The sequence below is a fragment of the Rissa tridactyla genome, chromosome 1, assembly GCF_028500815.1.
Source record: "Rissa tridactyla isolate bRisTri1 chromosome 1, bRisTri1.patW.cur.20221130, whole genome shotgun sequence".
Taxonomy (NCBI): domain Eukaryota; kingdom Metazoa; phylum Chordata; class Aves; order Charadriiformes; family Laridae; genus Rissa; species Rissa tridactyla.
Genome location: NC_071466.1, coordinates 127,598,249 through 127,620,232, shown reverse-complemented (window position 1 = coordinate 127,620,232; position 21,984 = coordinate 127,598,249). Strand labels below are relative to the sequence as shown.

At 45.6% G+C, this 21,984-nt stretch overlaps 2 protein-coding genes across 5 annotated transcripts in view; both read right to left on the bottom strand.

Moving 5' to 3' along the window:
• Window positions 1-1,564: 1,564 nt before the first annotated feature.
• On the bottom strand, window positions 1,565-11,012 carry ZDHHC23 (zinc finger DHHC-type palmitoyltransferase 23). 4 transcript variants are annotated; one of them, XM_054214127.1, is made up of 5 exons: window positions 9,781-11,012; window positions 8,796-9,500; window positions 7,882-8,049; window positions 6,872-7,026; window positions 1,565-6,782 (listed from the first exon to the last, which is right to left on the bottom strand). In XM_054214127.1, the coding sequence occupies exons 1-5, from the start codon at window positions 10,086-10,088 to the stop codon at window positions 6,772-6,774; spliced, it is 1,347 nt and encodes a 448-aa protein (XP_054070102.1). In that variant the 5' UTR covers window positions 10,089-11,012; the 3' UTR covers window positions 1,565-6,771. The 4 variants fall into 4 exon arrangements, with proteins under 4 accessions (XP_054070102.1, XP_054070092.1, XP_054070119.1 ...); XM_054214117.1 differs by having other exon boundaries at window positions 1,565-7,026; XM_054214144.1 differs by lacking the exon at window positions 6,872-7,026.
• Window positions 11,013-11,192: 180 nt separating this feature from the next.
• Window positions 11,193-21,984, bottom strand: part of GRAMD1C (GRAM domain containing 1C) — a 55,430-nt gene continuing 44,638 nt past the window's right edge. Inside the window, 9 exon segments of the mRNA XM_054213853.1 lie at window positions 11,193-11,423; window positions 13,001-13,106; window positions 13,929-14,039; window positions 14,564-14,621; window positions 16,160-16,339; window positions 17,051-17,154; window positions 19,209-19,351; window positions 20,479-20,597; window positions 21,392-21,538. Of these exon segments, the coding sequence (XP_054069828.1) occupies window positions 11,346-11,423; window positions 13,001-13,106; window positions 13,929-14,039; window positions 14,564-14,621; window positions 16,160-16,339; window positions 17,051-17,154; window positions 19,209-19,351; window positions 20,479-20,597; window positions 21,392-21,538 (1,046 nt within the window). The 3' untranslated portion in view covers window positions 11,193-11,345.

The window sequence follows — 21,984 nt, the reverse complement described above, 5'->3', positions numbered from 1 at the left end:
GAAGGCAGCATTACAGGCAGCTGGAGATAGGACACACCAGAGCTGTAAAGGGAGTAGCAGCAGGATGGAGCAGTAGAGTCGATGAACCCACATGCAGCCTGGTCTTGACTCTAGCAACAGACTGAGCAGGGGTCGAATCTGCATCTCACACACACTAAAAGGGTGCCCCAAACCACTGGCAACTCAGGGGTGCTTCCAGTTTACTGAACTGCAGATTCTTCCCCCAGCAATGCCACACTTGCACATTTTGTTCTCGAGGTCCACTGCTCCCACTCACCATCCATGAAAATAATGCTGCTTATGTGGAGCACAACTTCCCCCACCCAGAACCTGAAGTAGTCAACTTCTGTAAAACTAGCCCTTGTCTACAATACTCTTACTTTCTAGAGTTTTCTTCTATTCTTAGCAGCTTTGACAAAAATTCTCCTATTAAGATGTTCTTCTGCTGGACAGTTCAAGCAGCAAGAAGCCAAAAAAGTGATCCAGGAGGATCGCTTTTGATGCCCTTTTGCCCTTGCCTACTGCTAATTCCATGCTAGCATGGAGCTGAAGCCTCAGCTGGACACAGCTGAGGGAAAGGGATGATGTTCAGGGATCAAGCACATTCATTATGAACCCGATCAAAATCGAAGGGTGATGGAGAAGTCCCTCGACTTCCCCCTTCAGTCCCCACCTGGCTGAAACAACTCACACCTCTGGCAGAAGCAAGGCTGTGCCTGATGATGCTGTTGAGAGACTGCACAGGACACCCCTAAAATCCCTGGCATGATGTTGGTGTTTTGCAAATTAAACCTCCAGAAAACAGTTCCCAGCAGGAGGGTGACACACAAGAGAGCTTGCCAGACCGAGGAAACAGCTTCAGCCTGCAGCTGTGCCAGAGTATCCCTCCTGCTCCAGCACTTGGTTAAATGCTTGGTCAATGCCTTCATGCTGGTCATCAGCCCACACTCCCACAGCTCAGGCACACTCCTGCCTGTCAGCTCCTTTCTGTTCTTAGCAAGAGAGGGAGGTGGCTGCACAGACAGACTTTTCTTCTCCTGCACAGGGAGGGGTGGGAGGACTTTCATTTTGGTACAACAGCAAATGCAGAACCTCGAAATGATGACAAACTCCCCTTCTTCCCAACCCTACCCCCAGCTGACACCTGCCCTCCAGAGTTCTTACAGGCTTTCTCAAAAAACTCGACCGCAGAAATATCTTCTCAGTAAAATCTGTACACCAGTCTCTTCAGTCTCCCAGGCCCAGCTCAAACTGGATTTGAAGCAGTGCCTGAAGTACTAAACAATCTCCTCTGCTCCCCTCAAGCAAACAAGACTGTAGCTGGAGACAGTAGTTAGCCTGGGAAGGGTCCATGAACCACTGCAGTCTGGTCCACAGCTCACATTTGCAGACCCCGTTAGGTGTTACAGCTGCCAGCAGCAGTAACGCACCTTGGCCTTTCCCAACACATGAGCTGCCATCCCAGATGCGCTCCTGCTGTGTGGGGACACCATGGCAAGCCACAGGAAAAAAACATAAGCTGGGGAGAGAAAGTAGTCTCAGGTGTCCCCATCATTGGCACTGGAGTTAATTAAGTTGGTGGCTGCTGGGACATGAGAAGTCTGACAGCCTTCTGCACACCCCACTCTCACCTAACTGCTCACCTGGTTCACTGCTACTGCAAGGTCCTTGTTGTCAGTGAGTGCAAAGTAATCTTCAAGGAGAAATAGCTGAACAGCAGACAGATGTGCCACCCAGGCAAATCAAAGCAGAGCTCTGGGAACAATCAAAGCTACCTGCGATTTACTCATTAAAAGTCATCTTTCCTTTCAGCAGATGTCCCAAGACACTGACAAGATCAAAGGCTACATCTCTTCCCACTACCTGCACACAGAATATCCATGTGATTTCCAAACATGGGTTAGAAGAGGGTTTAAAGAAATAGATTGTTTGAACCCCCTTTTTTGGGTTCTGGATGTATTGTGTGGGCAGGTGTAGGAGGGAAAACAAGACACTGGACAAAAAGGCTAGGAACCTGATCAGATACAAACACTCAGTATCTGCTAACGGATTGCTGTCAGGATGTGAGATCCCAGTTCAGAGCCCCACTGCAGGGGAATATCCCTGGTTTCCAGGGTGGTGAAAACTGACAGCAAGTCTCTGTTTTACCCCAACCCCAAGAAACCCAAATGTCAATTTTTGCAGAATTGGAAGAACACTTGTTTCCTGGCTTCTCCTCAGCTTGTTGCTCCCTTATTCCCAGGTCCAGTTCACAGCTAAATAGCCACGAGATGATGGCCACTTTTGGTCATGTGACTGTCTGAGTACGTTGGCATAAATCAACAGGCCACTCCACAGATGATTTCTAATAATTTATTTTGATTCACAATTGCATCCATTTGGAAACACTGCATATGATGCAAAATGGACACAAACACACACACACCAGTCCTTTCAACAGAGCTCACAAATGTGTTTCACAAAGTTTCTTCCTAAAGCTTAAGGTAAAAAAAAAAAAAAAAAAAATACAAAAAACCCCCAAAACACCTCACAGTTCTTCCAGAGCCTCTCGTTTCTTCACATTATCAGTAAAGGAGTTCGATAAAGACAAGATCTTGGGAGGCTGAATTTCCGCATTTCAGAAAGAGCCTCACCTGTCCACAGAAAGATTTTCCCTGTACAAACATCCTGATAGGGGAAGAAAATCATAGGAAACTGTAGAGTTCTTCACTGAAAGCAATACAGGAAAACACATCCATAATCACACACACTTCCTGCCCTAATGAGGCAATATACATTCATATAGAAGGAAAAACCAAGCACATTATTAAGACATTAGGCAGTGAGGCAGTAACCATTTTATCTTCAGAAGAAATTTTACAGCAAATGGTTTCATTAAGACACTTGAAAGCAACCTACTTAAAAAGAAAAAAAGCACCATCATAGCATGAAGGCTGAAATGTGATTAGGAGTCACAAGCAGCGCCAACTCAGGCTCACCAGTGACTTTTGTCATTTAAGGACAAGTTAAATGGAGAAAGAGTCGATGTGGGGACCTGTGACTTGCCTACAAAAAAAAGTATGATTTAAGAAGACACAGTTAAAGAGTGCCAAGCCACCTTTTACAGGGTGTATCTAATGGTGCATGGTTCTTTGTACAGTCACCAAACGGTAGGGTGCTGGCATTTGGACACGGGGGGTTTAACACTACAACAGCAGCAACATCAGAACCCTGGTCCCTTTAGACTTGCCCTGGTCTGCAGAAGTCCATGCTATTTGTGAAACAGCAAATGCCTCTTAGAAGGTCATGGTTAAAGCAGGATAAACTCTGCCCAAGTCTGTGCAGAGGAACATCGAAGCTAGATATTACCAAAATTCTTCCCTGCTTCTGACCAGCTCTGGGTCCTCTCATCTTACAGAGGGAAAGCCTTTCAAGGGCCGGCAGGGTACTGTTTTCTGCACTCCCAGGTACATGCATACAGTTTTACAGGCGAGACACTGGTCCTGGCCTCAAGGCCACACACAGTCACCTGTCAAATTCAGCCTGCTCCCACTGCTCCAAAACCCAGGCAGCATGGATCTCGGCAGCTACTAACACAGCAAGACCAAGGACTGACTCTATGTCTAGGTTTTAACATTTTTCTACCAATGTGGCCAATAACAATCTCAGCAAAAAAATACTCAGAAAAGAAATTGTCCTTTAAGTGCACAAGAGATCACAACAGTCTGCCCTTGCTATAAGTGCAAAAGGGAACATTACCCTTCAAGGACTTCTAGCTAATTCTCAGGGCTATTAAAAGGAGAACTCCAAGTATGCATCTGAAGCTCGCAACTCTTCCACCCTTTTACATATCCTGTTACTTTACGCTTCTCATCTCCCATCACAAGGTAAATCCTCTCAGGAAGAAGCCTGGAGGGTAAACAAAAGCCATGTCCTTAAAGAAAAAGTCACCATTGCTATGCAGATCACAACCACGTGAATTTCCTATTCACGGGGGAATCAGCACTGCATACTCCTTTTAAAAAAAAAGCCAGCCTTGCAACGAACCATTTTAGGGTCCTGAATGGTTCCAGTTCCCTCTGGAGGGAGTGTAAAAAGCAAGTTTTACTTTAGCACTTTACCCCAACTATATTGGAGTGGGCTTGACCAAGGTATGGAATGGTTACATTAGTCCAAGGTCCTTTGTTCCTAACCTGCACTCCAAAGTCCGCTCTGCCTGGGAGAACACCACTGAGAGTGCCTTAGTATAAGCAGTTCAAATGAAGTCTCCCACGCCAGAGCACAAAGAGACAAGGGACAAGGCTACACAGACCGGCTGCAAAGTAGTAACCAACCTCTGCTTGTGGGAGAAGTGAGCACAACAGGGTCAGGCGCTGCCAGGGAAATGATCTGTGACCTGCTCTGCTTTCTCCCAGTCAGGAGTAGCAGGACTCTGCAAAACCACTTATCTCAAACCTGTAAATGCTCCCAGAGCACTTTCGGCTCATGACTGAATTCTGCACATGTAACTCACAGGGACAGAGAGTTTGACTACCTCCACTGCAGGGGTTTGTTTAGCCTGGGAGGTCATTCTGCCTTAATCTTCCCTAATGCCAGCAGGATGAGGTCTGAGAAGATCACAAACCTGCTAGCCCACAGCATCCCTGCGTCTCCGGGCTTGCCAAGCTCCAGTTCAGCTCAGCAGGCACCACAAAATACATGTGTGCAATGGAAATGTTTACAGACTACTCATGTGGAGGAGAGGTCTTTGTGTGAATTTAAACTCCTAGGATCAGGCTCCATCTCCAGTCAGAAGGTCAGTAAAACAGTTAGCACAGTCCAGCTGAGTGCCTTTTTCTTCACAATAGGCTTGGGAACTGGTCAGAAACCTCTTAGTGTGTTTGGTTAGAGGCAGGAAGCAATAGAGGTGTCCCCTTCACCTCCTTATAAAGGATTGCTCACTGGATGAGAAGGGGTAAGAGGAAATAAGGAACACTCAGTAAGTCAGTACCTCTTTCTGCACAGCCACATCCAAATGCAGCTGCTCCTCAATTTTCTGCTGGCTATAGAGTGCCACTTGAGGGAATCAAACAGCACAAAGAGGGACATGGTCATCACCTTAAACTGTGACACATAATCAGGAGCGCACAACACCAAATACGTCAGGGATCTCTAGGGATACCCCCAACCCTGCTACCATCCATCCATTCTTCAGAGATAACGTACAGTGAATTTGCATCACTCAGCCAACATCCCCCAGCTGCCTGACACACAACTGGAGTCAGGGACGATGACCTGTGTGTGCATGCTGCACACGTGTCTAAAAACATCAGTAGCTAGGAGAAGGCTCTTCCCTCTGCTTCTGTCTCTTAGGCCCAACTTGTAACTCTGGTGCCATGGCCCCAGGCTTTTCTAGCCAGACCATTCATATTATTATTGCAGGGCCAACAACATAAACATACATAAAGGGCTTAAAACAAAAAGCAACAACAAAAAACCAATCCATCCACAAAACCCAGAAACCATCACCACCAAAACCTTGTGATTTCAGCTGAAGGCAGACTGCATCTGTGGTATTGCCCAGTCTTGAGCAAGGAACACGTGGCATTCTTCCAGAACACATTTAACACATTTATTCACCTGCCAGTGCAGGTAATCTACCCCACCAGCAGTCAGCTCCAAGACATCCCCTCCACCTCCTTACAAACGCAGACAGAGCTGTTCCTCGGCTTCCTGGCTTGAGAAAGCAGATCTAGTCAGGCAGCTCCACAGTGACTGAGTTGAGAGGAGAGTGGATCACTATGTTATTAGCAACACAAGCAACCAAGATACCACCTACCAAAAAAGCTGTTAGCAGAATTGTCTGAAAGGTAGTTTCCATAACGCAACAGTAACATCGGACAGCACTCTGCTTTCCCCTCAGAGCCCATCATTACACATAGCTTCAAAACATCTCCTTCTTACTTTGCATATTTACATGCTGTCTCATGTCACAATCCATAATCGGAGCAGAAACGCTTTGAGGGAGATAAGCCAAACCTTCAAACAAACACACACCCAGCTTGCAAGAAGAACAATGAGATCAAAGATGACAGTGTCTTCTCACACAGTCAGACAAATGGAGACAAAATAACAATTTTAAGGGTCAAGAGGTGAAGGGATCTTAAAGCCCTACAGGAATGTTGCTCACAAAGGCACTTAATACAAGCATGTATACAGCTGGATGGAATCGAAGACAATAAAAAAAAAAATGCACCAGAGGGGAGGGAGCTGCTCAGTGACTGCCTATACACAGTCTCTTTTAGCCTAAGAGCCTGGCTTCTGCAGCAGTCCATCTGTTATCTGTATCAAAAGTTCACCCTCCTGACATCTCTGAAGTGTCGCGCATAGGTGTGAGCCAGGATTCCTTAACCTTTACAGGAACCAGTGCATGCTCTGAAGTCCAGCAGTGGGTTCCTCTTGATGCCAGCATTCACACCTAACAAAAACTCAAGTTCTCAAAACCTTGTGCTCTTCTTCTTGCTGAGCTGAGCTGCACAAAGTTTCCCACAGTGGAAAAAGGCAGCAGGCTCCTTCTCTCCAGGTTTGTGCATATGGCTTACTGCTTTCTGCATCCTATTGCTGGCTGACAGCATGCGTAGAATCATTCTGCCTGGGAAAGCCTCCGATGTTGTCAGTGATGGGATAGGCAGTCCATACACCAACCGTGAAGGAAGGGTGTGGGAGGAGGAAGTCCTAGTGGAAGGGGCCATTCCCCTGCTAAAGAAAGTCAGTCAACATCATCTGCAGAAAGAGGGGTGTCACACAATGTCTTCAGCAGAGTGCTGTGGAGGAGAAGACCCCAGGCTCAAGAAATGGCCCCAGTTGCATAGGAAACCCCTGTTATACTGGCCAGTGTCTATCACTAACCCACCCAGGAGCCTGCGCCCAGTGTTGTCCCGCAGAGCCAGCCGAGCTTCCCTCTCAGTCACGTTGTAGCTGATGTTCAACAGCTGGATAAGGAGGATGTATCCCATGCCAGCTGTTACAATGGCACAGTACCACACACAGGTGAACGACAGAGCAGAGCTGGCAGCAGGGAAAAAGATGGGAAGGAAGCCATTTAGTTTTGGAGCAGCTGCTTTAGAGTGACTTTCCCTGGTAATCACTATCCTTTCAAATCCCTGTCTACATCTGCCACAGTGATCTCACTTCGCTGCTTTCATCAGATAATCCTTAAATACTTTCTCAAAATTAAAGCTTCAGTGCTTACTTAATGAGAGCTTTTAGCACTACCAGAGCTACTCTTGCACATCGCTATTGCACTACCTAGCACTTTAGTCTTACTGTTGTAAAGGTACTTGTTCCTTACTTAAGGACACAACGATGCTCACGCTCAATAGATCATGAAATGGAGTACAGAAGGTAGTCACTTGTGCTAGGGTACTCTGCCCATCAACGGCAGCATCAGACTCTGAACATGTGTCAAACGCTTCTCACCACCCTCCCTGCCAGACAAGTCATATTAACACTGTCTGTTCTAAGCAGATAACTTGGAGGGACAGTCACTAGATAAACAGTGAGGGATGAGAGAGAGAGAAAGACAGCACATGGATTACAGACTGTCAGACTGTTACCTGCACCTGGGGGCAAACACATTTAAGAGTCTATCTTCTATACAGGACACAACAAATAAAGACTTCAAATCCCAGCTCCTCCAACAACTTTTTCTAAATAAATGGTGAGCTCTCCCCGAGTCTCAGGCCCCACAGCTTGACAAAAGCAGTGATGCATCCCTGCTTTCCAGAGCTTTTCAGGTAGCACTTTTTGGTCAGGTTTAACAGTCAACAGCACTGGCCTAGAGCACAGAATGAGGAACAGGAGCTAAGCTGACTGGTTAGGACCGAGTTCCCACCCCAGCTTTCTCCCAGACAGATGTCTCACCTGTAGTCAGAATAGGCCCCCGGGCAGTAGAACAATGCCACAAATGGAGTTCGATCCCTACAGATGGTATGCAGGGTCAACGTAATCCCATACACAGAGGTGAGCATGAAGAAGGAGAGTGCAAGGATGAATGCTTGGTGGTTCTGCTCCCCTACACAGCTGTTAATCCTCCAAAAGGAAAGAAGAGATTACTTTGCTTAAAAAGAAAAGAAACTGGCTTCTCTTTCCTCCTCCCTCCCCGAGCTGTCAGAAAACCCAATTTCCAAGGTGCTTCTATACAACACAGGCTAAGAACTTTGCAACACGTTCAAAGAAGCTTTATAGTTTTTTATAGAAAGGTTATTGGCACAAGTCAATAGACCAGTAGGGTAATGGCGGTAGACAATTTACCTCAAACTTCTAGCAAATGTAGCATCCTTTACCAAGGCACATCTATACCCTACTGCTCCTTGGTGCAGCTTTAGGTTCCCTTGCCCCAAGAGAACACGAATGCAAATTAACTGCAGGATTGCTAGTGCAACACAGTGCCAGTCTTAAAAAAAAAAAAAAACAAACACCACACAACAAAAAACCAACCAAACAAAAACAACAACAAAAAACCCCAAACCAAAACAAACAAAACCAACCAACAAACAAACAAACAAAAAACACCACACAAAACCCAGTAGAGAATCAAAGTCAATTCTGATGTACGCTGTAGAAGTTATCAGCTATCAGGTCAACCCACTTACAATAAAGTTAAGTTGTTCTTTAAAATGGTACATAAAAATTTACGGTTTTAAAGAATGTCATCAGGTCTTGCACATAACAAAACCAAACCCATTTGACAGGGACTGTAAAAAGAGAAGCTAACTTAAAAAGAGGAGGAAGAGAGAGAGAGAGAAGGCATGTAGCCTCAGCAGTGTAAAACCTACCAGACACAGTGATGGTCCAGTCTCCTTACACACCTACCACAGAGCCGGCAGTGCCCTGCTCGGGCTGGTCTGACCAGCTGGCATTTAGTGCACCAGTCCTTTTTCACACCTTCTGGCTCCTCAGCTAACATCCTGGAATAGCCTTTGGCCTCCCCATTCACAGCACGGCCACTGGCAGCTCCTGATGTGGTGATGCCATGGAGCCCGTTGGAGCTCCCTCTAACACTCTTGTTGGGCAAACCCTGCCCAAGCGATGACTTCTTGTCGCTTGCTGGGATGGGAAGGTATCCAGGGTCTTTCTTGGCTCGAGACAGGGCTGCAAGCATAAGAATTAACCCGCACGTGAGAGCGACCACTTGGGAATACCCCACGCGGCCTCGGGGAACCACCTCCTGGAGAAACACATAGTACATGTAGCCCAAGGAGAAGAGCCCCAGGCTCAAGAAGAAGAGAGTCCGTTCCTTCCTTCTGTGGGTGAGGTAGTAATACCAGAGCACCACCACGGGCAGAGACGTCAAGACGACGAGCCCCAGCAGGAAGTGCAGAGCGGCAACGTGGAGGAGGACGGGCAGCAGGACGAGGGGAGGCACGAGGCTGAGGTTGACCTTCACGGCCCCCGAGAACCAGGGGACCCGCACCCGGTCGGCCACGGTGTCGGCGATTCTTTCCAGAGCTCCCGGGGGCAGGGATTTGCACGTCAGCCACCTGTTCGGGGGGCGGCGGGGCGGGGGGGGGGAAAGCACAGACACCGACTAGCGGACGGACAACCGAGCTCCCCGAGGCCCTTCCCCTGCCTCCTCCCGCTCCCGCAGCCTGCCCCGTGGTGGGCACGGCCCGCCCGCCGCCCTCTTTCCCCTTCTCTCCCGTCGAGTTTCCCGAGAAGCGGCGCGCAGCTCCCTTCCCCTCAGGGCGGCAGGCGAGGGGACACCTTGAGCGACTCCCGCCGCGAGGGGTTGTCCCGCAGGGGGCCCGGCGAAGCCGTTACCTCTCGCATCCCTCGTCCAGGTCCTCGCAGTCGCAGCAGCACGCCGCCAGGTGGTTCCTCTCCCCCCTCCGGTCCACGTACTCGCAGCAGCAGAGGGGCTCCTCCATCGCCGCCACCCTTCCCTCAACCGCCGCCGCCCTTCTCCCCTCAGCCTCAACCGCCAGCCGGGCCCGGGACGCGGCGCGCGCGGCAGCCGCCCCGCCCCCTCCGCTCCCCTCCCTCCCAGCCGCAGGTGCCTCGAGCCCGCCGCCGCCGCCACCTCCTCCACCACAGAGGTCCCGCCCCCTCCGGCGGAGCCCGGCCGCCATTGGCCGAGCGTCCCCCGGGCGCGGAGGTGTGCGGGGATGGGGGGGCGGGAGGGGGTGAGGGACACCCCCCCCCACCCATCCACCTGACGGGGGAACGGCCCAATGCCTGCGCGGGAGGGGCGGGGCTGGCCGTGACGCGGCGGCACCTGGCTTAAAGGGGACAGCGCAACAGGTGGCGGCCGGGGCACGGCGGGAGGCCCCACCGCCCCCTCCGCAGCCGGGGACACACACGCGACCAGGCCGCCATCAGCTTTCCTGCTCCCCGGGGTCGGGAAAGTTTCCTACGGAGCATAAGGGGTGTCCCCCGCTGCGGGTGTTTGAACCTGCTCCGCCCCAGGACCCGCCCTGCATTTCGGGGGCTGAGGCACCCGCACAGGAACTCACACCCCCTCACCACCCAGCGCGGGCAGCAGCCGGAGGAACCCAACGCCGCTGCTGGCACCACCGAGCACCCCCGCAGGGGCCAGCACTACCCAAGCTGGCAGGGGCAGTGCCCTTGCCCCTGCTTTTAGTTTTTATTATTTTCATCTTCCTTCTCCAGACCCACTCAGAATGAGCCCAGGGCCAGAAGAAAAAGGTGTTTCATCATCAGTCACCAAGAACTGAAGAGCAGCCCCTGAGGGAGGGGAAAATACCAAGGGCTGAAATTTCTCTGGGAGAGCTGGAAACATATGGCAGGAGGCAGCCTGCCAAAGCTGGCAGCATGCAGGAGAGATGTAGCAAGGAGGTGGCAAGCATTTTCCTGTTTAGTTAATTAATCTTAAAAATACTCATCCTTAACAATGGTGACTTGTTTTATAAAGTCCCCACGGCTAAAAAAAGCACGTAAATATCCTGTGGCTGTGAAACCACTAACCTGCTCTTTTTCTCCAAAACACTCTTCCGTTGACGGTCATTTTTCAATTTGACATAAAAAGCTACAATTTCATTCAAGACAAACCCAGCTCTCTCCAAAATGTGCAGATCGTTAACCAGCAGCACAAGTGCCCTGGCTCACTCACCACGGGATTTGAGAGCTCCACACTCTTCCCAAGCGAGACTCCGCCGCCATCCCTGTGTCCTGGGGCGACACATCACCAGGCTACAGGAATGCAGAACCCAACTTCTGTCCAGAAACCTTTATTCCGTGCAGTTTTTGAGCCAAATAGTAAAGAGTCCGAAGGTGACAGTTACAATCCCCACCCCGTACGTCCTCACACACACACACACGCACATCTCTTCTTCTGACGTCTTGAACGGAAAAAGCTGATGTGGGTATTAACTCTCAGTCTTGCCGCTCTGTGTCCTGTTCAAGTGGTCAAAGCTGCTTTGGAGCATAGAAAGGGAAATCTTTAGCTGTGAAGATATAACCATCATAACATTAACTTACGTTAGTCTCCTGCATGGGTGAGTGATACCAGGAAAAGAACGTCTCCCTCCTTTTCTCTTAAAGATTTCATGCTATTTCCTCCTCCCTGTTTCTATAAACGGTTGCCTTACTGCGCTCTCCTAACAGCTACACTCTGTACAGTTTATAATTACTAACAGTCCAGTATGATAAAGTCTTAACACCTCGCCAGACAATAGTGCGAAAGATAAGCCACCCTGTCATTTTTAGTCACAGTTAACATTCATAGCAAATACTCTAAGGAAAATGACAGCAAAGCATGAATTTTCTTTCAATGCCTGGCCCTCCCAGTGCATTTTGGTACACAAAATGTGTTTAGATTATTGACAACCCTCAGAAAACACAAGGTAACAGGCACTAAAATGTGTCATGACTTCCACACAAAAGTGTTATTTGGGATGAAAAAGGTGGCTGAATTCTCACTTTTTTTTTGTTTACAGTCTTTGCTCAAAAGGCAGTTTAACACTTCAGAATTAGGAAATTTTTGGGTAGTAAGCAAAGAAACTGAAAAGGGCATGGAAACCTGAAAATTCATTTCTACAGTGAAATTTCCAGCACTCAGGATTTTTCAAGACATGATCAAAATGGTTAATAGATTAATAGCAATTTTGTGTGCAGAGACACCTCTGAACAAGAAGTATCAAAAATGGCTTCTTTTTCTACCCTCTTTTAGTGCGTGGGAGAACACAGAGCAAACTGGTGATGGATAGAGGTACATGTGAACTCCCCCACAGCTTTCCTAATCTAATAATTTCTTCTGTCACATTTTAAGGTTTAATAAAAGAACTTAAAATCAGAACATTCCTAGGTTATAAGTAAAAAAACCCAAAGTATGAATTTACTGTCCTTTACTTACTGAGTTGAAATTTCAGCCTAGGGGTTTACCAGTCCTGGACTTCAGGATCAGAGAAACACAACAACATTCAACCACCTCATTTTTTTATATAGTGTTTGTAGTATGTAAGAGCCTAGAAGTGTAAATTACTGTGAAGAAAGAAGATTAACTCCATAGCTATGGAGCCTCTCAGAAACATATGGTCTGCAGAATTTATTTATTTTTCAGTGGAGATTAGGTGGCCCATGAAACCAAGGGTAAGTGAAGCTCCCACCCGTATCTCAAATAGTAGTGGGGAGCAAAAGCCAGGATAAACCTGAGTGAAGAAACCCCATAATGAGGTGGGCAAATACTTAACATCACGTTTTGAGTTTTCTTAGAAAAGAAGTTTTTAATTACTCCAGTCTTTGCTTTGTCATGATGCAGAATTGCATCAACACATCTCATGAATAAAGGTGCTTGACAGGTTTAAGAAGATTGACATCTAGCGCTTATAAAAATTTTCATGACTCCTTGACCTGTTTTGTCCTAGGCTTGAATTTGGTACGTAGGCAGTGCTCATGTTTCCAATATTTTTTTATTTGACTAAGATTAAATATTCATGTCAAAGAAAAGCTCTGACAGCACACAGCAGAAAAACTTGAGTTGTTGAGAAACAAGACTATCACCAGGAAAGACTGGCAGACCTACCTGCTCAAGCATTTCAATTGAGTCTCTCAAAACTCCCTTCACGTGTTTAACCTGTTCCTTATCATACTGAGGGATCTCCTCTTTTGATACCATTTCTGGCGATATGCTGAAAGAGATTGAGATCACATCAGAAACATGAAACAAGCGTCTCCGTGCTTTTCTAAAAGCAGCTGCTCTCTGCCACCATTGTTCTGCCATTGGCAAAAGCATACTTTCCCAAAAGCCACATAAAAAACTGCCTGCAGTTGAATTTCAATCCCTGTTGCCTTGAAAATACCGCCTCGGACCTTTGTAGACAATGGCTGCCACAGGCAAATGAGCTCACATTGTGTCTTCAGAGGGCAAGATCCTTCTTATGAAGAAAGTTACTCTAATCAGTTCTAAGATGATCACCAGAGGAGGTCACCACACCACTCAAGATCAGGTTATGGTTTTTAACTTGTTTGGTCCATATTCAAGTGGAAGCAACATCTGAGCCTCTTCCATGTTGTCTGAATCAAAAGGCACCCAACATGGAAGTTTGAGGGGGAGAGGAGATTTGGCAGGAGACTCACAGAAAGAGACTAAAAAGCTAAATTAATCTTAAGCATTACATTTGAGATCATGCTGCTTCACACAGGATGAAGTGAACACTTCGATTCTGTGATCAGCACTATGATATTCACAGAAGATGAGTCACAGGAAGGTGATAAATGCAAGCTAAGGTTAACACTCCCCCAAAACACAGCTTGTCAAAGAAGAAATTTATTACTGCAAGACGCAGTCAAGACATGTCACTGGATATCAGCATAGACCACAGAAAAGCAGCAAGCCCCAGCAGCTTTTGAAAACTTACCACCGAGTTTCATTGTTCAAAATTTATTTCTTTACATCAGATTCTCACATAAGCTGAGGAAGAAAGAAAGCAAAGAGTGTGAATTCAACTTACTTCAAAGAGCTTTCGTCCTGAAGCTGGACATGATAGAGGGACTGAGCTGCATGCTCTATCTTTGACAGTTTGAGAAACAGTGTTATATTCAGCAAGACCAAAAGCAGCAAACTGTAGAGAGAAGAGAACAAAAATCAAGTCTTGTAACAATTTTGTTTGCAATGCTACAAAAACAAGATCTGGGCTAAAAACAGCTAAGAAAAGAGAATCCTTCTGTGAGGGGGAAAAAAAAAAAAAAAAAAAAAGGTGTGGGACAGCACTATACTGAAAATAAAGATCTATCCAATTCTTAGCAGTTAGTGTTAAGCTGTGTAACAGTAACCAACAGGAATGACAACAAGTGTCTCCTCTTTGAGCTTTTAAAACTAGGGATGAGTAAGTCCTAGATGTTTTTTAATAGGATCAGACCTAAGTAGACCTGCAAGGTAGACTAGTTTGTCAAGTCAGCATTTTCATTCGTGTGTCACTTCTTAAGTCAACCCATTTCCCTCCTATATCTGAGTGCTCCATTAAAATTAGGTTAGCATCTACTGTGCTACATGCAATGTTAACATGCAAGTGAGGTACAGACAGATACAGATAAAGAGCAAGATGAGCTTGAGTCAAACCACGTTTTAATGCAAGTGAGTACTTACAAGACACTCATTACTACAATGATGGTGGTGGTCCTACTTACAGCATCTCTTTTCCTTCCTATAGGGCATGGAAGAGAAGGAGGTTAAAAAGTACTGAAGAACATTCCTAAAGGATGCCTGCAGATACATGCCAGTGCCCAGCATTTCACACAGAATAGCTCAACAGCTTCTGATGGAAAAAAATAACAGATCATGTGGGTGCACAAGATCATCTCCAACATTCACCAAGGCATTTTTGCAGTCAACACAGACAAGCCAGCTGGACACTCAGGCTCTTCCATAAGGAACAGGATTCCCCCTATCCCAGTATGCTGTGGAGAACACAGCGCTGGGGTATGTTCACATTAAATCTAGATAGCCTGAGAAGGCTACAGTCCATCCACTACTAACACTCATTCCGCACATACGCTGTTAGTCACACACGAGCAGACAGGCTGCAAAGTAGCTCTCTTCTGCTTGTTCTCCTGCCCACGTTAGTCTTTCTGACAACCAGTGTCAAATCAAGTTCTCCTGTTACTTGTCCCATCCTTACTGGCTTGGTTTATGTATTGCCCTGAAGATAGCCTTACGAAAGGGCATCTGCTAGCTGTCAGGCAACAGGGATCGATCAGACATTAGTGAGGGAGAGGAAGTGTGCATGTCCTGAGTAGCAATCACCTACCACTGTGGGCAGGCTGATCTTTAAATACAATTACCTGTTCTCCTAAAACAGTTCCTTACATTCACATTTCCTGCCCTGGACAAAGGGCATACATGAAAGCTATAGTGTATACTGAGACAGAACACACTCACCTGAAAAGGTGGAGCAGCAGTGGCAAAATTAAGTAATCAGGAAGTAATCTCAGCTGGGTAAAGAGTCCATTACACACACTGTTGATCCAAATGCTCTCTCAGTGCTATACTCAATGTTATCTCCTCCTTTATGAAAGGGCACTTGCCCCTACTTCAGTGCTTACAATTCAACTTGTGTCATGAAATCCACCATTCTCTAGTACACATTAGTGCACAGACATTCCTCATTTCTGTGGGTGTAGCTAATATCGTATATGCTAGCGTCCAAGGCTGCCATGCCTAGTGGCAGTGGAACTGCAAAAATGCTTCAGTGACACAGAAATTACAGAAGCAGACAGGAAATGGCCTCTTCAACATTAAAAAAAACATTAAATAAGAGATCATAGGGCCAAGAGGCAAGTGGCAGTTAATCAACTCATGAGTTGCATGTGCAGTCATTTGAAGAAATAATGCAATTTTTCAGCAACTTCACAAAAGCCAGGTTAAACTTCTTTCTAATCCTATCTCATTTTCAATCCTATGCAGGTACAGTACAGCATTTTAGGTTTTGGCTGGTTTTTTGTTTGTTCATTTTAAAAACAGAGGGTGAGATTAGGTTTGATTTCATGAGACAGATACTCATAAAAGTGACTATGCATGCTCCAAATATATTTTATGCAAGCCTGAACACACGAAAGCATTTGCTACCACACCACTTAAAGGCAATGAGAGTAATACACACACATATATTACTCTTGCACTATTTTAAAAGTTAAGCTTTCTTGAACACACCTTTTGGAAAACGATTGATATAAAAGTTCCTACCTACTATGCTGCCCTGGGACTCTACTCCCATATCACTAGCAGAGTGCTGGGAAGAGCGTTTGGGAAGCGATTCTGCTAGACTCCGGTGTAAAGTGCGTCGTCTTCGTCTCAGGGCAACTAATTTTCCAGAGTCTTCTATGGACTGATTAATTGCATATTCCTCCATTAGGAGGTCTGATTCTGCAGTGGAAAAAATAAGGTTACTGAACTTTCAAAAGGAAAGCTGAAAAGCCTAGCGCTAAAGACTTAAGTTGTAAGATATGGAGGGTGGCAGTGAAAGGAATAACTGTACCTTCTAGTAAAAGAACTTAGAACAGATAATTGACATAAACTACACCTTAACCTATACTACTTGTGCTGTTTGCTAGGTGGCATTTAGTACACTTTTCAGATACGATGACATTCAGCCTATGCAGGATTGTCTAATGATACGTTAACAGTTGGAGGAGCGCTTGAAGACACTGTTAGACTGAGACTAGGAATTGTGTTAGTCTGAGTCTGCAGCTCTTGGCTGGCCAGACCATTGACAGACACAGCCCGGGAGCCTGCCAGGTGCCACTGCTTCTTCTCTCACACCCACGGTCAAGGAAATACTTAAAGACAGGCACATGCAGTTGAGAGTAACCACTTTCCTGCTGCTCCTCATGTTTCCTGTTCAGAAAGCAATTACTCACAAGGTATACAAGAGCTCCTTGTTAGCATTAAGCTACCAGGCTTCTTTTACACCCTGGAATTGCCAGATATATTGATGACATGAATTTCTGACTTGGAGGTTCCTTTGGTGCTGCCTTCTTTTCACACCATTCTTTATGGAATCAAGTTTGACAGACACGAAAACATACATAGGAAAGGTAGCCTCCTTAGTCCAGCACAAAGAAGAAAATGCCTCACCAAGTTGTTTGAAGTTTTCCTGTATTCCTCCCCAGGTATTCTTCTCGATTACAGACTTGACAAGGCCCCAAGGCTGTTTTTTGTACTTCACTTCCGCAGAAACCCTAATAAAGAGAATGCAATACTGAAAGAGTACTCTTCTAAGTAGCACAGTGATAGCAGAAGTCTCTTATCAGAATCAGGCCTCTAGTTTATGACCATAATCTGAAATACCAACTGGAACTGCCTTGGCTTTCCACCTGGGCAGCGCTTACACCAAAGCAAGGCAAGAGACAGACAGTAGCAAAGACAACATTTCTAGCTAAAGCCTCAGAAGATCTGACCGTCCAAATTAGGGCAAACATTTTGAAGTGTTTTCCTTCACATTCAAACTATCATAGAATTTCTGCCCTCTGAAGTGTTGTCATTTTAACATACATTTAAAATAGGCTTCAGGCTTTCAGATCATAAAGTCCTTCTTTTTCCTCTGTACGTGTACACATGATGTGTTGCATGGGCACTGCAATGTCAGCAGGTGAAATTCGTTATCACCACCCATGCACCAAGTGCTCAGACCCTACCCTGACCGGACAGAAATTAAAATCTGTCTTTCTGTGAGCATGACAGAGGGGAAGTGACATTCCTGCCTTGCATTCTCCAAGTCAAGCTAATCAATAATGTCTCCAGAATAGAAATCACATCACAAAATCATACGGTAGTTTACATTAGAAGGGACCTTAAAGTTCATCTAGTTCCAACCCCCCTGCTATGGGCAGGGACACCTCCCACTAGACCAGGCTGCTCAAAGCCCCATCCAGCCTGGCCTTGAACACCTCCAGGGATGGGGCATCCTCAGCTTCCCTGGGCAACGTGTGCTAGTGTCTCACCACCCTCACAGTAAAGAATTTCTTCCTGTTATCTAATCTGAATCTACACTCTTCCCGTTTGAAGCCATTACCCCTTGTCCTATCACTACATTCCCTTGTAAGAAGTCCCTCGTTGAATTGGAGCAGAATCATTCTTCAGAGAAGCAGAATCCTCCTTCAGAGGGCTGCTTCTAATAACTGAATAAATCCCAAAGCTCTTCATAAAGGACAAAAGGATAGCCTGTGAATTTGATTTAAGTCAAGTACACTGATCGCCCTAGAATACACTTTTTTCAGCATTTTCAAATAATCAATGTAAGCCCATTGTGTTTTTAGTCTAACAAAACAGCACCTTTTCATAGAGTTTTTGAGCCACTTTAAATGCAGTATAATAAAGGCAGCTGTAAAACCACCATGCACCTTCTGTTCTATACATGCATGCTCTGTGCACCATATTGAAACCTAGATTTTTGCTCTTACCATAGGGTTGCCATGTATCTCGGATAAAAGAAATACATCCCTCAAAGAGGAAGAATGACTCACTCAAAAATCATCCAGAACAGTTGTTCAACGACCTTTCTTCCCTTCTCCTCCCAGTAGAGAGGGAGTCTTCAGCACTTTGATAGCCTGAGATAAGCCAGAATAAAATCCAGGCTTGCTTACCTTTCCTAGGTACTGGTGAAGTTTGAGATAAAAGGCTTTACTGAAGACAGAAGAAAAACTACCAAGGATTACATCATCAGAAAGTGACACAAATGTACTGAATATGGAACTTGATCACTTCAGGCGTTTTCAACAAATGGGATATGGGATAGAAAAGAGAAGTGCCTTTTAAGACTTCCCTATCTAGGTAGAGTCAATAATGAAGCCTGGTTTACTGGAGTACCCTGCCGGCAGAAGTAGGCACGTTCCATCTTCCCTGCATCTTCATGTGAACCATCCTCCTCTGCAGGCCCTGAGCAAGGATAGCTGGGAAACTCTGTAATAACACATCTCAGGTAGTTCCAGTTTATCCCACTCACACACCTGCACTCAAAAATGCAAGGCTAATCAGAACACAGTTCAGTCTTGGGGATGAGTTCTGTACCTTGTAGAGTCAACATAAGAGTTCATTTCCCACTGAATTAATGAGATTCAAATACAGCATTCATGCAACGAGATAAACCAAACTTATTTTTCAGAAGAGATCCCCAACTTCAAGAGAAACTGACCTTCCCTATGCTGTTGGCAGATCTTTTGATAAGCACACTTCATCAACCTCTAACATATGTGCCTTGGCTTCTCCCCTCCCACTGTGCACCACTCAGGCTCACCGTAATCGACACTTGTGACTGGATGTGCGGCTGATGTAGTATCTGTTCACAGTGTAGAAATAATCATGGTAGGGGACATCATGGGTCAGTACCTCAGCATCCACCTGATAAGACTGACCTTTCTGACTCTGCTTATGCAGGATCTACCATAAAAAAAATAAAAATAAGAAGGTATATTCATGGTACCCAATCTCCATTCCCCCCAACCCTCCCCCCCCCTGCCCCTTTTGGTCTGAATTCCTTAGGCTAGATCCACCAACTCCAAGGGAACTAGAGCAGGGAGAAAGCCTGAACAACCACAATAAAAAACAGTTAAGAATGGCAAGTATAGATGGCGTGTGGAAAGAGAAGATGTCTCCTGCTAGAGCCAACACAGGCAGCAGCAGTACTTCCCCACTGCCATTTCAAGTACCTCATGCAAGGCTGGCCACTGACCTGTGACCACAGCTCTTCTTTGAGACTGACATACGACCTTTCCCAAAGCGGAGTTACAGGATAGTTGAGATTGGAAGGCACATCTAGTGGTCATCTTGTCCAAGAATCCTGCTCAAGGACAGCCATCTAGAACTGGTTGCCCAGACAGCTTTCCAATATCTCCAAGGAAGGAGACACCACAACCTCTATGGACAACCTGTTCCAGTGCTTCATCACCCTCACAGTAAAAAATGTGTTTCCTGATGTTCAGAGGGAACCACTTGTGTTTCAGTTTGTGCCATTCCCTCTGGTCCTGTCACTGGGCACCACTGAAAGGTGTGGCTTTTGATGGTGAAGGCCTGGCTTGGTCTTCTTTGCACCCTCCCTTCAGACAGTTGCATACATTGTAAGATTACCCCCCGAGCCTTCTCCAGGCTGAACAGTCCCAGCTCTCAGCTGTTTCTCGTATGAGATGCTCCAGTCCCTTAATCATCTTAGTGGCCCTTTGTTAGACTCTTTCCATCTCTCTCTTACCAGGGACCCCAGAAATGGACACAAAGCATTTCATTGCATCTTTCCACCTCCTCCCAGTTCATAAGTTCATAACACTTTTCCCCACAGACTGCAGGAGAAGTTTGCAGCCATCTGTAAAGGTAGAAAGCCTCTCTGATTTCATCAACATTTGCCCATTAACGGTGAGAGGGGCACAGCAAGCTACCCTTAGAGATGCTATGTTTAAACTGCAGATCCACATTCAGCTCACTGAACTCTAATCCATTGACAGATCTCTCACAGACCATAGGGTTGACCTCTCCCCTGCTTTAAAGGGCACCAAACACACACACGCACACAGTACCTGCTTTTCGGTTGCAGTTGTGAACTTCCCACAAAGTGGATTGTTAATTGTTACAGTGTATGTCAAAGTCCTCAACTGATTGCCACTGGCATCTCTATTCCAAGGGGTTGACACAGCATCTAGATGAGAAATTATGCAAAATCTCACATGCAGATTATCTAAAAGGCATTACCTCTACCCTCTCATATCTTAACATTTTAAGAACAGTGATGTGGAGACAGACAGAAAACTAATTCCAAATGGTTGTGTTTTTTGCAGGAGAAGGGAAAATTGTAGTTCACTGATGAACAAAGGTGACACACTAAGTAGCTGAACCTGAGCCTACTCAAAGAGACTTGAGGGTGGGGAGAAGAATAAGCAATTAAATGAAAATATGTCATTTCCCATCTGCTTAAAGCTGAATAGATTCACTTAGCATTATCAAAAGCTTTTGCCACTTTCCCTTCCAAGTTGATACTGAATAAATATTACTCTTTTTGACTTAATTTTCTGTCCTTATGATCTCAGTGAATAAAATTTACTCATCCAGAAAATTAAAGCCTGTGAGTATCATTTAGGAGGATGCAGTGATTTTGCCTGTGTGCCAGCCATACACATTTCACTATTTCTGGGACACAATGTAATCAGAAATACCCCACAGAATGCATGAATTTAATAGCCTACCCAAAATTCAGGCATCAAGGTGCAGGTTTGTCGTGCACTAAAATTAGGTTTTTCCTCTGAGATGTGACTGATCTACAGTGACAACAGGCTAGCTTTAAATATCCTCTCTCATATTGCAACTTTAAAGCTTAAAAATTCTTTTAAAGCAAGAAGAAACTTAAAATTCAGCTTAGCCCTATTTAACATTTCTTAGAGGTTGAAATTTTCAGGATAGTTTGCAACATAGACAGAAGGGAGAAGAGTATATTACCTACTATACTCCTGGAATTGAGAAACCTCTGCATGAAGTGAGAATTGGTGAAAAGGATTTCAAACATCTTGTCTGCAGTGATGTGGAAAACTCTGTTTATAAAAAGTCTCCCATAGAGATCATTCTCAGAGACAGTCTCCTTCACCGCTAAGGAAAGGCAGAGAGATTAGGTTAAGAAAAGAGCAGTATTATGAAGAAACTTTAGAATATTCTAAGTTTTAATACAGCTCAAATCCTTCCCAAGCTTGCATCAGCATTTGTTTCTCACTCTCAGAAATCCAGTAATGATAGCAACACATGATTTGGTAGGTAAGCAAAGTCCAGAGTTGATTTTTCCAGTTCCCCCTTCCCCTCCAATTTCCCTATGCAAACATAAGTTTACAAATCAACATCACAGGGTCCCATTCCTTTAGTTTTGCCTTCAGTATTCTATTAATCCTACAGGAAACACCAGGGAAGACAAAAAGTTAGCATACTCTTCATTAATATATGCAAATGACACATGCATAGCAAGCAGGACAGTGAAACCATACTAGCTTTCTTCTTACTTGTGACTAGTTTCATAACTCTGCTTTTAACATCTGTAATGCTGG

Excerpts from the sequence above, each read along its gene's own strand:
- ZDHHC23 (XM_054214117.1), bottom strand. The coding sequence starts at position 10,088 with ATGGCGGCCGGGCTCCGCCGGAGGGGGCGGGACCTCTGTGGTGGAGGA. Across the intron at positions 9,501-9,780 it reads CTGGACGAGGGATGCGAGAG|GTGGCTGACGTGCAAATCCC; the intron begins GTAACGGCTTCG and ends CCCCCCGAACAG. Across the intron at positions 8,050-8,795 it reads CTGGACCATCACTGTGTCTG|GATTAACAGCTGTGTAGGGG; the intron begins GTAGGTTTTACA and ends TTCCTTTTGGAG.